Source organism: Lupinus angustifolius, unplaced genomic scaffold (assembly GCF_001865875.1).
Source record: "Lupinus angustifolius cultivar Tanjil unplaced genomic scaffold, LupAngTanjil_v1.0 Scaffold_15_149, whole genome shotgun sequence".
Taxonomy (NCBI): domain Eukaryota; kingdom Viridiplantae; phylum Streptophyta; class Magnoliopsida; order Fabales; family Fabaceae; genus Lupinus; species Lupinus angustifolius.
Window position 1 is genome coordinate 17,804 of NW_017718801.1, and position 14,275 is coordinate 32,078.

Sequence of the window (14,275 nt, forward strand, 5' to 3'; positions counted from 1 at the left end):
GTATTGGCTTTGTGAAATGTTTAGTGGAACATGGGGTATATGTCATGATGCCGACTGCAACTGATATAATAATCATATGCTTGTATGTTGATGACTTAGTGATCACTAGAAGTTGTGCAAATGGTATTGAAACATTGAAGCAAAGTTTGAAAAAGGAGTTTGAGATGACTAATTTGGGAATCCTATCCTACTTCTTAGGATTGGAATTCTCATATTCTGCAAAAGGTATCTTCATGCACCAAAGGAGGTATGTAACAGAAGTGCTTGAAAAAATTAACATGTTGGACTACAATTCAGTAGAGACTCCAACTGAATCAAATGTGAAATTGGTGAAGGATGAAACTGAGGCAATGGTTGACTCAACTGTGTTTAGACAGATTGTTGGAAGCTTGAGGTATATATGCCATAGTAGACCAGAAATTACTTATAGTGTTGGCCTGGTTAGTAGGTTCATGAGTGATCCTAAACAATCACATCTAGTTGCAACTAGAAGGATCTTAAGATATCTCAAATGCACAATAGAATTTGGGGTAATCTTCACTCCACAGAACAAAGAAAACACCAACCTGCATCTCAAAGCTTATTCAGATTCAGATTGGTGTGGGGATTTGGTGGATAGAAAGAGCACAATGAGACAAATTTTCATGCTATCTGGGTCACCTATCACTTGGAGTTCAAATAAGCAATTAGTGGTGGCCTTATCAACCTATGAAGCATGGTATATTGCAGCATGCTCAACTACTTGCCAAGCAATCTGGTTGTCCTCTTTGCTCTACGAAATGAAGATCCATGTTGTAGAAAGGATCAAATTACTGGTTGATAACAAGTCAGTTATTGATCTGGCCAAAAATCCTTTATCTCATGGTAGAAGTAAACACATTGATACCAAGTATCATTTCCTTAGAGACCAAATATGCAAAGGCAAGATTCAAGTGAAACATTGCAAGACAAAATTTCAATTGGCTGACATCCTAATAAAGCCACTGAAATCTGATAGATTTAGGAAGTTGAGGGAGTCATTGAATGTGGTGTGTTTGTAATAGAGTTTTGAATCAAGGTAAGATGTTAGAAGTAGTTCAAAACTAAGTTAGTTAGGTAGTTTTAACTATTTTTGTTTTTAGCAACTTCAGTTTGTTAGGTTAGTTGCTATGAATACTATAGATAGTAAGTTTCAGTTTGCTTGAATAATAAGAAAGTCCCACAGATGCATTGTTCAATATACTTGATCTTCTCATACTCTTACATACTCAACTCTATACACTTCTCATCTTCTTACTTTCTCTTCCACTCTTAACATCAAACACGATTTCATTATCTTCACTTTCTTTCTGCATTCTTCTTTCTCCCAACAATACATACATACACACACACACATATATATATATATATATAACCAACTTAGAGGAAGAAGTTTTTAATGTAAGTGGGTTAGCATTGTACTAAAACTTTTGAATAAAATTAACCATATTAATTTAGTTGCAATAAGTTTTAGCACTTAGGGTATTTTCATATTTTTTACATTTTATAAAAAAAATTCAGTCATTCACCCCTAACTCTCTTTCACTTCCCCTTAGTGATGGCAAAACAGGCCGCCTGACCCGTTTTACCTGTGCCCACAAATGTCCGCAAAATTTTAAGTGTGTATCAACATGTTCACATTGTCTTAACATACAAAATGACAATCTCTGCCTATTTTAAAACGTGCATGTAGCTAGGCCCCACAGACATTGATAAGAAATATAAAAAACATTTAATACAATAAAATAGAAAAAAATTAAATAAAGTAGTTAAAGAGATTATTTTTTTTAAAAAATTGATATTTTTTATGAAGTTGAACAAACCATACTATTCTACAACTTTTTTGGGACATTAAATCACATTAGATCATAATTTATTTGAATTTTTCTTCTTTTTTTAATGCATCACTCCCGCGGACTGCCCACATTGTCGAATAGAAATGTCTACGAGCATGGCAGGCAAATGGGTCGGGCGAAAAGACAAATTTTGTATGCTTTGCTTGCAAAAGTTTGTGGGACATGTAGGTCGGTCCATGGGCTTTGTCTGTTTTGCCATCTATACCTCCCCTATTAACATACTTCACTCAAACCAGAAAAATTCTCTCTACCCCAAAAAATGAAATTGCCCTGCCACCACGAGCGTTGCCCCACCATTGCACTCCACCTGTCAAAACCGAATAGACACGACAAACATGCCCAAATCCACTTCCCCATGGTCCTTTATTTTCACTAATGTAAATTCATGTGAACTGTGTTTCTTTTTTATACTTTTATCTCTTCCATATTACACTGAAAATATAAATATTCGATTCTTTCGTTGTGCCTTTTAAATGAGGGCATATACTACATAATATTTGGATACACAGCCAGGCTACTGCCTCCTTAGTCCTTACTAAATGCACAATGTTGATTTGCATTGCGTTTGTATTATAGAGTATTAACATCGATCCTATAAAGGGATATGCATAAACTTATACAATATTTATTAAAGAACGAGAAAATGATTTTACTTCATAACAATTTAAATTGTTGTTTAGGGATTGTTGGGGTTTGTTGAGCGATGTTCTAGGTGGGTGGGGCAGGGCGATGCTAGTACAACAGTTCTAGGTGGCATAATTTCTTGTGTTGGGAGGAAGGATGCTTTTTTCTAGTTTGGGAGAAATATGTTTTAATGGAGAGATGAGAGGGAGTTAGAGGTGAGTGAGGTATTTTTAAATGTAAATTATGTAAATACCCTTAGTGCTAATATCAGTAGTATGATTAATTTTGTCTAAAAATATTGATACATAATGTTAATCTTCTCCAACTTAAAACCATATTTCGTTAGATTATCAAATCCCTTTAAATATTACTCAATCAAAGTAATCTTTTTTGCAAAAATTATTATGTTATCTAGAATCAATAATCTCCATCACTTCTCCTTAATTGAATTTGAAATAAATTCAATTTTTGAAGTTGAACTAACAAAATCCCTTAAATAACATAATATTTCAAACCAAACTCTACCCTTGCTTTGGGTTTGGGTCATCTTCAAAAATTTGGGCAACACAAAATGGACTGCGATACCACAAGCCAAAAAATCCTAAACACCTCTACCCCCTTTATAAATACAGTCTTAGCTCCAAAACCTTGTTATCTTCACAAAACATAGTTGTCGCATGTAGAGTTAAACCTAGTTTCTTTGCTTTCACCTTTCTTTATATTTTATGAATCTTTGTATGGTTCAGTCTTAGATTTGAAGTCGTGCATAATAAGCTGATGCCTTGGATTATATAATGAAGGAGGCATGGTTGAGAAAATTTACGTGGGTAGTGTAGTCTGACTACACTATCCCACGTTTGGGGTAGCTTTTGAATTAATTATGGGAATGGGGTAGTTTGTGTGGATCTCGTGGATGGGGTCCACGATTTCAACAAAGTCATGGATGGGAAATACGATTTCCCATCAATATCGTGGACTAGACCCACGATTTTCTTACACACTTTCTCTCCTCAAGAGAAGACGTGTATAGTATACACGACTTTCATAGTCGTGTACGCCTAACACGAGATTGGATGGGATATGGAGATTTTTGAATTTTCCCTTTACACGAATATGGTATTGTTATTTATTGTTTTAGGAGTTTGTTTTATTGGTGTGAGTTTTTAAAAAAAGTTAATATTTATGATTTTTAGTGTATAAAAATAATATGTTTAAATTAAAATTGTAAAATTTAATTGAATATGATAATTTTACTAAAGTGTTAGTTTTATGGAATTTGGTTAAAGTTTTTGATATTTTTTTAACATTTATTGTAAATGCATAAATTGAAATAATAAGACAATTTCATAGAAATGAGATTGACAATTGTATTAGGAATTCGAAAATGATTACATTAAAAAAACATAACGAGAATAGAAATTCCTAATGACGTCTATGAGATGATGTTCCACATCCAAGTGCCTTCCTCCTTCGAGGTGGTTGGACTCTTAGTTGTTGTTGTTGTGATTGATGTTGTCTTCCACCTCTAACTAGTTGTGGTTGCTCCTCATCTTCGTCGTCATCATCGTCATCATCTTCATTGTCTTTGTTAAGTTGTGAAGGCATCGTGGATTGATAATATTGTTGAGAGTTGAATGCCGACAATGGAGTATTTGAAGTAGTGCCAAACATTGATAGCATTCCTTGAAATTGCGAAGAAGATGCTAAGTGAGAGAAGGAGTAGCCACTCATTGCTCTGAAACCTTCAAACCCAAAGGATTGTTGTTGTTGTTGAGGAGCAGGAGTTTGAGTGTATGCCTGCGGATAAGTATCCGTCTGAGTTTGACTCTCATAATGTTGCTGAAACTTAGGTGTAACAGGCATTTGAAACTGTTGTGTAGGAGGAGCTTGAGAAGTACTTGAGGAGAAGGTGGTTGGAAGTAGTTGAGCGAACGCTTCCATCATTTTAATAAAATTGTAGGAGCACACCTATCCCGAATCATTTTAATAAAATTGTACCGAAAATAGCGGAAAAAATTAGAATGTTAGAATATGTCAATACAATTTAAAATAAAATAGACAGAAAATTTTCTATTCTTACCGATCCGGCCGAATATGCTCCGTCTGGAGAAATGTTTTTCCTTATCCTTTGTAAGTACCATTGCATATACTACGAGTACTGATACAAAGGGTGGTCATCGGGAAAACCATTTACCACATAGCTTTCCCGGTTATTCCAAATTTGAATCCACTAGATACACTTTTGTGGCCAATTGTAGTCATTTTCCCATGTAGATCTATCTTGTGTTGTTTCTCCAGATTAATTGGATCTTCTGGGATGGGTTGTTGTAGACCAATCTGCCTCATCACCCGATCAGCAGCATGTCACTCAATATGTGCAAAGCATAAGAGTGGCAGACGTGCTCGAGCTATATCATGTATGGGGCCCACATAGGTAATGTTCCTATATGGTGTCCCGACAAACTGAAATATAAAAAAATTAGTAATGAATTAGTATTAAAAAATAGAAATAATAATACATAAATTAATAATAACAAATTACAAAAATTACATGATCAATGCGCAAACGATCCAACATTGACCGTATTATGTTGGTTACATAAGTTAATGTTACACAAATTAGAATTTCAATATATTACACAAATTGTAACATTACATAAGTTAGTTTTGTCTTGAACTTTGACCGACTTCGGTACTTCTAAATGGACATTTCTTCTTATTGTGTCCTTTACTCCTACACCACCCATATTTTTTAATTTGTTGGGATTGAGAATCATCCATTTTATTGTGTATGCGTCTAGTTTTTGGTCTTCCGGTACAGTTCCTACGCATAAGGGGATTAGGAATGATGGTTGGTCCTAAATAGGGAGGCCAATATTCTTCATTTCCAATGGGTTGAAACTCATGTCCATAAACCTTCTGCAAGTTCTCTAACCTATAAATTGGTGAGATAAATTGCCCATAATCTAAGTTCAATGATGCACAAGTAGCAACAACATGAGAACATGGCAATTTAAGGGATTGAAATTCCCCCACAATCACACCAATTTTTGATTAGTCTCACTATGTATACTCTTGAGTGTCGAATACCATCGGTACCAGCAACTTCAACCTCCGAGACTCCTGATTCCTCTGAAAAATTAGTACTATTTGACATGTAGCTTTTCGGTTATTTTCATTAATCACCTTAGTCAATTCTTCACAATAGACATGACCTGCCCTTATCATGTTAGTTGTTGCATTTCTATGGTGTACAAACCATGAATTCAGTCTATGATATGTTGCTCTAACAACTGCAGTAATTGGCAAGGCTTTTGCTCCTTTCAGAACGGCATTAACACATTCTACCAAGTTCGTTGTCATATGATTGTACCGTCTCCCATCATCATATGCTTGCGTCCATTTTTCTTTTGAGATCTTATCTAACCAAGTTGTTGCCCTCGAATTATTTTGATGTGATAGAGCAAGCATTCGCTCGAATCGAGGGCGCATCAATTCATACCCTACAACAACTTTATTAATATTAACATAAATCACATAAACAAAGAATTCAACATAAATTTCAATACATACCCATTTAAATGACTTTTTGTTTCATATCATTATCTCGGAACTCCTTGTTGAAATTGCTAGCAACATGACGAATGCAATATAGAGATTGAATATCACACCATTGTGGGAGCTCAGTACGAAGTGCATCCAACAAACTTGTACCCCTATCTGATATTATACAAATATTCGGTTGTGGGGTAACATATATCCGAAGATTGTAGGAAAACCATTCAAATGCTTCTTTGGTCTCTCCTTCCACAATGACAAATGCTACTGGAAATATACGTCTATTACCATCTTGCGAACTAGTTATTAGCAATTTTCCAGTATATTTTCCAGTAAAAAATGTGCCATCCACATGAAGGATTGGTTTGCAAAAAGCAAATCCTTCAATGCATGGCTTGAACGCCCAAAATACCCTATCAAGAATTAAAGTATTATGTTCTTCATGGTTAGATGCTGAATATCTTACAATTGTATCTGGTGCATAATATTGGACAGCATTCAACCAACAAGGTAACTCCTTGTACGATCCCTCCCAATCACCATCAATTTGGGACATTGATATTTGTTTAGCAGTCCAAGTCTTCCTATATGTCACCGTATAACCAAAACAAGTGACTAACTCTTTAGCTAATGCTTTAATTGGTATACCAGGATCTTCATATAGTAGTTGAACAATGCAGTTTGTAATGACAGATGAGTTCAATTTCGTGTGATCTAGAAAAATATTAGTGGATACACAAGTGTCTCTTCCACTAATTTTTCTAATCTTCCAAATACCATGCTTCACACTTTTTGATGCTCGAATTCTCCATTCACACCCAGCACCATAATATTTACATTTTGCAACATATCTATTCGGCCTAGACTCATCCACATGGTAATCAACAAAATTCCTAATATGAAATTGTTTTACAACATTTATTGTTGCTTCCTTTGATTCAAATTGTATACCAACAAAGAAATCAGTATCCACATCAGTACTTATGTGAGTACTTCTATATGAAAAATCTTGTTTAGACTGATAATCAATGCTAATGAAAAAAGATGAAGGAGTATCATATGTTATGCTAACCAGTTCACTAGTGGTAATCTGAACATCATCATCATCATCACATAGCTCAATGTCCTCCTCATCACTAAAATCACTAACAATATCTCTAATAATTGTCATCTACATATAAATATACAGTAAAATATAAACATACGATATTTACATTTAAACATACAATAACATTAAATAAAATTAACACAAGTAAATGAACTAAAAAATATAAATAATTTTTAGTTACCTTCAATAATTACACTTCTTCAATTACGAATTACCCTAAATATATCTCATACGTTTTCTTCCTGCGGTGTGATTTGAGTCGGGACGGGGATGTATATATGTTTGTTGGATATCGTGGATCCAAGACATGACTTGGATCTCGTGTCCTTGGTCCACGAGAATTGCATGAAACTCATGTACCGGGTCCACGATATTGCCATGAAACTCGTGTCATTGGTGCACGACTTATAGGAAGGCTGACACCGTGTAAGAAAATCATGGGTCTGGTCCACGAGATTGGTGGGAAATTGCATTTCTCATCCACGACTTTGTTGAAATCGTGGACCTCATCCACGAGATCCACAAAAACTACCCCATTCCTGTAATTAATTCAAAAGCTACCCCAAACGTGGGATATTATAGTCAAACTACGCTACCCACGTAAATTTTTCGGCATGGTCGTGTGCGTGGAAATTGATCTCATTGGGTTAACATGTCTGCTCTCTCTGACCGTCAAATGATTCGAGGGCCTAGTTAATACCCACATTGTATTATTTTCTTTCATTTTTAACATCCATTTTCTTGAAGAAAAATCATAAGTCCGATGAATTTTTTTGTTCATGAATTTTATTATGATTGATTAATATAATATGTTTCTTCTATCAATGAAGTTAACTTTAAATGTGTATATATATTTATTTATTTACTTATAGATAAGAAATTTTTCAACATTTTTTTATATTTGTTTATAAACAAAAGGGAATAACGCACCTAAATTTTTAAAGTACTAATGTGTATTCTAATTTTATTAAAAATATCACCCTTTAGCAATATTTTTCTCCCATCAGAGAAGAAATAGAGAGCCAACAATAATCTTGAAATTGTGATTTATTCAGATTTTAATAAAAGATTTGAAGTTTTAATCTTGGTTGATTATTGATTGATTAGCTTATTATGTTCTTGGAATGATTCATTATTGATTGATTAGCACGTGTAAAAAATTTAAATTTCAATATGCTTTACAATTCTCTGTATGATTTTTTGTCTTTTTAATGTTTTTTATTTAGACTGTATCATTAATAATAAGTAATGCACCTTTCAATAAGGACCTCACACTGTAGTGCATAAAGAAAAGAAGAGAAAAATATAGAGACATTATCAGAAGAAAATTTACTTGCCTAGTGTAATTTGTCTAGACTTTCTTTCCTAAATCCTATTTGTACATGCATTGGTTTTATTGATTCTAATGTTAACTAATTTTCATTTTGTTTCTGAAAAACACACATTGATTTTCAGAAGAAAAAAACATATTGGTCATTGGTTTTGTACTTTTGTGTAGATAAAGCTTTGAATTCATACCAGAGGTGACAAACTTATACACAATCTATCCAAATCAAATTCATTTAAATTCATTCATTATATCGAATAGATATTCACGGGTATATCCATTTGGATGGATATCCATCCAAAATAAAAATAAAAATATTTTTATTCCATAAAGCAACTTACAAACTCAACTTTGCTATGCAAACCCAACGTACAAAATATAAACCATTGTTATTAATATTGTACCGATCATCAAACTCGTTACTTGTATAGTGGTTCAACTAGTTGTTCACTATTAAACCGCATACCGGTGAAGTTAGATATTAATATAAAATCAATAGTAGTTGTGTGTTTGATCATCCATACAAATATTTTGGTAAAAATAAATCATTTTCACTAACAATAATAATTTTAAATGAAACCGGCCTATATGACCGGTACGGTTCAATTGGAAACTGGCTAATATGACCAGTACGGTTTAATTAAAAATCGATCGCTATGACCGTTTTTTACCATTATAATTGCATGACCGATATAAATGTCGTATCGTACGGTATTCAGATTGATTCACCGGTTTACCGGCCAGCAAGAACTGATTTTGATATCAGTGATATAAACTACTCTCTTCCTAACAAACGGATACATTCAACAACATTATCTTTTTTATCAAAATATTCTTTCAAAAAGTTTCACTAATGATTGATATAACATTTTGTCAGGATTGAGCACACGAACAAATATATGATTGCACAATAATACTGAGATTTTTTTTTAAAATGTTAAAACAACACTTTTTAAAAATGTTTTTAAATTGATTTTTAAAAATATTTTATTAATAATAATTTTTAAATTGATTTTTTTTCTTTCAAAAAATGCTTTAATTCAAATTAAAAAAATGGATTGGAATCCATTGAATATAGATGACTTGAATAGTTTAGAAATGTGATTTTATGGATTGGTGGATGACTTTCCATTCATCTATTATAATCCAAATCCAAATCCATATCCATCAAATTCATCCAATTATCACCCCTAATTCATATATAAGTAAAGCTTTGTATAGACCTTCACATCCAAAAGCCAAGTTACCGATGCATGCTTTTTTTAAACAAAATGAATAATGCAAGTTTGGTCAATATTAGGATCAATAATGTCAATACAAGTCCAAATATAATTTAGTAATGCATATCTGAACATAAAAGACAATATATAGGTAATAATCAGATTCCTTTTCATTTTCCCAAAATATTGGAACAATCCAATAATTCTTGTAATATATATATTTGATTGTCTCACATAATAATAATTTATGTAAATCAATTAGTAAGGATATTTTTTTTGTTTGGTACTATAAGGGTATATCCTCACTTTTTGTGTAAGAAACTAATCTCTTTCGGGGTTCACGATTATCTCTCATTTCTAGGAATTGAGCTATCGATCTTGGGGATTCAATAGAGCTTTACATTGTTAGGCCGATATAAAAACATAAATTTGAGAGTTGACTTTCTTTTATATACTATATGGGTAAGAATAAAATAATTTATGAAGTAGAGTGATAAGTGATGTGCTAAGAAAGAAGTTATTGCATGCATGTCAGTCACCAATGCATGATAAGAAACGGAATGAGCTCTTAAAAAACTAGGAAACAGAAAAGGAATCACATTCCCTCATTTTCTGGTGAGAAATATGGTTATTGTTCTAACAAACTATTTGGATATCAACCCTTTGATAGAATTTCTCATTTGTTTCTCAATAGATTTGTTCCGTTTTTTGAATATGGATTTCAGTGGAAATCCTTTGCATATTTATCAGGAAATTGGTTTCCGAATATGGTCTACTTTCTTTACATGTTAAACCTATTATCTTAACAACATTTGAAAATGGTTATGTGCAGAAAACTTGCACTCCCACGTTTTCATGACCTGTTCCACTCTGCTGACCTTTATAATGGATAAAGGTCTATAAATTAGAATTGGTTGCTCTCTGTTTGGGTCACTAATCTTAATCTTATATTCATAAAACAAACACCATGGAGTAAAGGTTTAGAAAACCAAATCAGAATTTATTCATGGTAATCACAGTGTTAGTTGCAAGTCAAAGTGTTTGTGAAAGATAAGGAAGAATGGTTGGAGGTTGGTATTCTTGATCTATTTTAGTTTCTGCTGCATATGGATCTCAATGTATTTTTTGTATTAAGTGTATAACATGCTTAGATCATTACAAATAAACTTATCTTTGGTATCAAAGCATGCTTATGCCTCTGCATTGCTTAATTTGTTGATATGACTCAGTTTCCAAAAAATTCAGAATTTGGGTTTTATATATTTAGACCTTTTTAATCTCATTTAAAACCAGAAATTTCTGTGATTTGTATCATTGATGTTAGTATTGTTAATGGAGAAACCATCATATTGAGAAAATGGGTCATAATTGGGTCATAGTGATTCAGCTTAAGGTAAAAGATGACTCAATTTTTATAAAATAATGCCACATTGTCTTTTTGCTAATCTTGTCAATATTTGATAGAGGACCGCGGAAAGCCAAAATATAAAGTAATATAATTACTTTATGAAATAAGTGATAGAATGATTTTTGTCCTTTTGCTATTGTTTTACTTTATGACATAGAAGACCATTGATAAGCATATTCAATTATTAAAATATGTGATTATGCAATTTTCAATACTGTGAGTCTGTTATACGTTGATATTTTATGCAATGTCATTAAATGACTATATGTTTTATGATCAACTTATATATGTTTGGATATTATATATGGAGTATTATTAAATGAATTTGCATTATTCAGAAAATTATGCAAATGTTTAGCTCTTTATTAAGAACTATTTAATGTTAAGTGATTAATATAATTTTGATTAATTAGGGAGAAACCACAACATCTTTTATTAATTAGGATTATATATTAAGTTTTAAAATCAAAATAAAATATTAATTGTAATTAGTCATATGTAATGTAATAAGATCTACCCACGGGAATTTTATTATATTTGTATGATTAATTAGGATAAAATTTTAAATTATATTTCTTAATCTACCCACAATAATTAAGAAAAAGAACATAATTTAATAGTTTTATCATGCAGTTAAATTATAAATTTGATTGAGTATAACTTTAGCTCACATGCAAGTTTTATGTCACTAAATTCATATATTAAAAATGTTTTGCATTGGTAAAACATTAACTTTATTTGTCTCATTTTTTTATAATGAGTATGTATCTTTAAATTTGCAGTTATTCAACCTGCGAATATTTCTGATATTAAGTGTGATGTTTATGTGTTGAAAGGTGACAACTATAAGGTTTGGAGGGAGAGATTTTTTTCTCCATTTGGGTTGGATGGACATCGACTATGCCATAAGGAAAGATGAACTGATGGCTATTACTGAAACTAGCCTTTCGGATGCTGTTGACCTTTATGAAAAATGGGAGAGCTCTAACTGTCTCTTTGTGATGTTCATAAAGACAAAGTTTCTGATAGTATTCGTGGTTCTGTCGATAGGCATACTAAAGTTAAAGATCTTCTGAAAACCATTGATGCAAAGTTTGTCACATCTGATAAGGCGCTTGCTAGCACCTTAATTATGCAATTCTCATCCATATGGCTCACATGGATAAGAGGTGCCCGTGATGACATCATGCGCATGAGGGATATAGCAGCTCAGCTGGAAACCTTAGAGGTTACTATGTCAGACTCTTTCTTGGTTCACTATATTCTATGCACTCTGCCTCACCAATATGCACCTTTTAAGATCTCTTATAATACACATAAGGATAAGTGGTCAATCAATGAATTGTTGACTATGTGTGTTCAAGAGGAGGGAAGATTGGTGATGGAAGAGGGAGAGAGAGTGAATTTGACCTTTGATGGAAAGGAGAAGAAACATCATGCCAAAATCAAGGGCAATAATGCTCTTAATCCAGTCATAAAGAAGGAGTCCAAGTGTTTCTTCTACAAGAAGTCAGGACACATGAAGAAAGACTGCGCTAAGTTTAAGAACTGGCTCGACAAGAAAGGTATTCAAATTGCATTTGTTTGCTATGAATCTAATATGATTAATGTTAATCATAACACATGATAGGTTGACTCTGGTTCTACAATCCATGTTTCCAATACCTTGCAGGGTATGGAAAACCTAAGCAAGTCGGTGAGAAGTGAACGATACATATATTCAGGCGGAAAGTTAAGTTCACATGTGGAGGCTATTGGGACATGTAGTTTGGTTTTAAGCAGCAACTTTGTTTTATGTTTAGAAAATACCTTTTATGTACCTACTTTTTCTAGGAATTTAATTTCAGTTTCAAGACTTGCACCTTTGGGATTTACTTTTAATTTCTCAAGCTCTATTTTTTCATTATCAAATAAAACTAACATTGTTGGTTATGGTGAATTGTGTGATAGTCTTTACAATATTAAATTATGAAATGATGTTGCTTATAACTCTATGCATGTTACCGATGGTTTAAAAAGATGTGTTGTGAATGAGGAATCCTCTATGTTGTGGCATCAGAGATTAAGACACATTTCCATTAAGAGAATTAAGCGATTAATAAATGAAGGAGTACTCAATACTTTGGACGTTGCTGATTTTGAGACTTGTGTTAGTTGTATTAAAGGTAAATAAACTAACAAGTCTAAAAAGGATGCCAATAAGTTCTCAAACATATTGGAAATAATACATACAAATATTTATTGTCTAGACATAGACGCAAGTAGTTCGAAATACTATTACACCTTCATAGATGATTATACACAATATATGTATCTCTACTTACTTCGTTCTAAGGATGAAGCTTTGGACGCCTTTAAAAATTTTAAGGCTGGAGTAGATAAACAATATGGAAAATGAATTAAAATTGTGAGATCTAATAGGGGTGGAGAGTACTATGGTAGATACATGGAGAATGGACAAGCACCTGGTCCATTTGCGAAGTTTCATCAAGAACATGGGATTGTTATCCAATACACTATGCCTGGTTCTCCATATCATAATGTTGTAGCAAAGAGAAGAAACCGACTTTAACGGACATGGCGAGAAGTATGATGAGTAATGCAAAAATTCCTCAATTCTTGTGGATTGAAGCACTAAAGACGACAACGTATATATTAAACCGAGTTCCAACAAAAGTTGTCTCGAAGACGCCTTTTGAGTTATTCAAAGGTTGGAAACCAAGATTGCGACATATACGCGTTTGGGGATGCTCGTCTGAATTGAGAATTTATAACCCACAAGAGAAGAAGCTAGAACCGAGGACCATTAGTGGGTATTTCATTGGATATGCTCCAAAGTCCAAAGGGTATAAGTTCTATTGTCCATCATATAGCACTAGGATTGTGGAATCAAGAAATGCGAAATTTCTTGAGAATGATTTGATCAGTGAGAGTGATCAATTTCAGAACATTGTTTCTGAAAGAGATCACATTGAGCATCAACCTCATGGACCAAGTGATAGATTGGTTATCATATACACCCCTAAAGTACAAACGGGTGTTAGACAACCATAATTGAAATTCCACAAGCAGCTGAAAATGACTCTATATATCAAATTGTTGTAGAATAACCTGCTGAACATCCGATTGAACAACAAGTTGCTCAAGAAGATAATG

The 14,275-nt window shown here is 32.9% G+C and overlaps 1 protein-coding gene across 1 annotated transcript; it reads right to left on the bottom strand.

The window, feature by feature from the left end:
* Positions 1 to 6,075: 6,075 nt before the first annotated feature.
* Positions 6,076 to 6,612, bottom strand: LOC109337933. Its single transcript, XM_019575022.1, has one exon. The coding sequence runs from the start codon at positions 6,610 to 6,612 to the stop codon at positions 6,076 to 6,078; it is 537 nt and encodes a 178-aa protein (XP_019430567.1).
* Between the last annotated feature and the right edge of the window lie 7,663 nt (positions 6,613 to 14,275).

Coding starts and splice junctions, on each gene's coding strand:
- LOC109337933 (XM_019575022.1), bottom strand. CDS start 6,612: ATGTCCCAAATTGATGGTGATTGGGAGGGATCGTACAAGGAGTTACCT.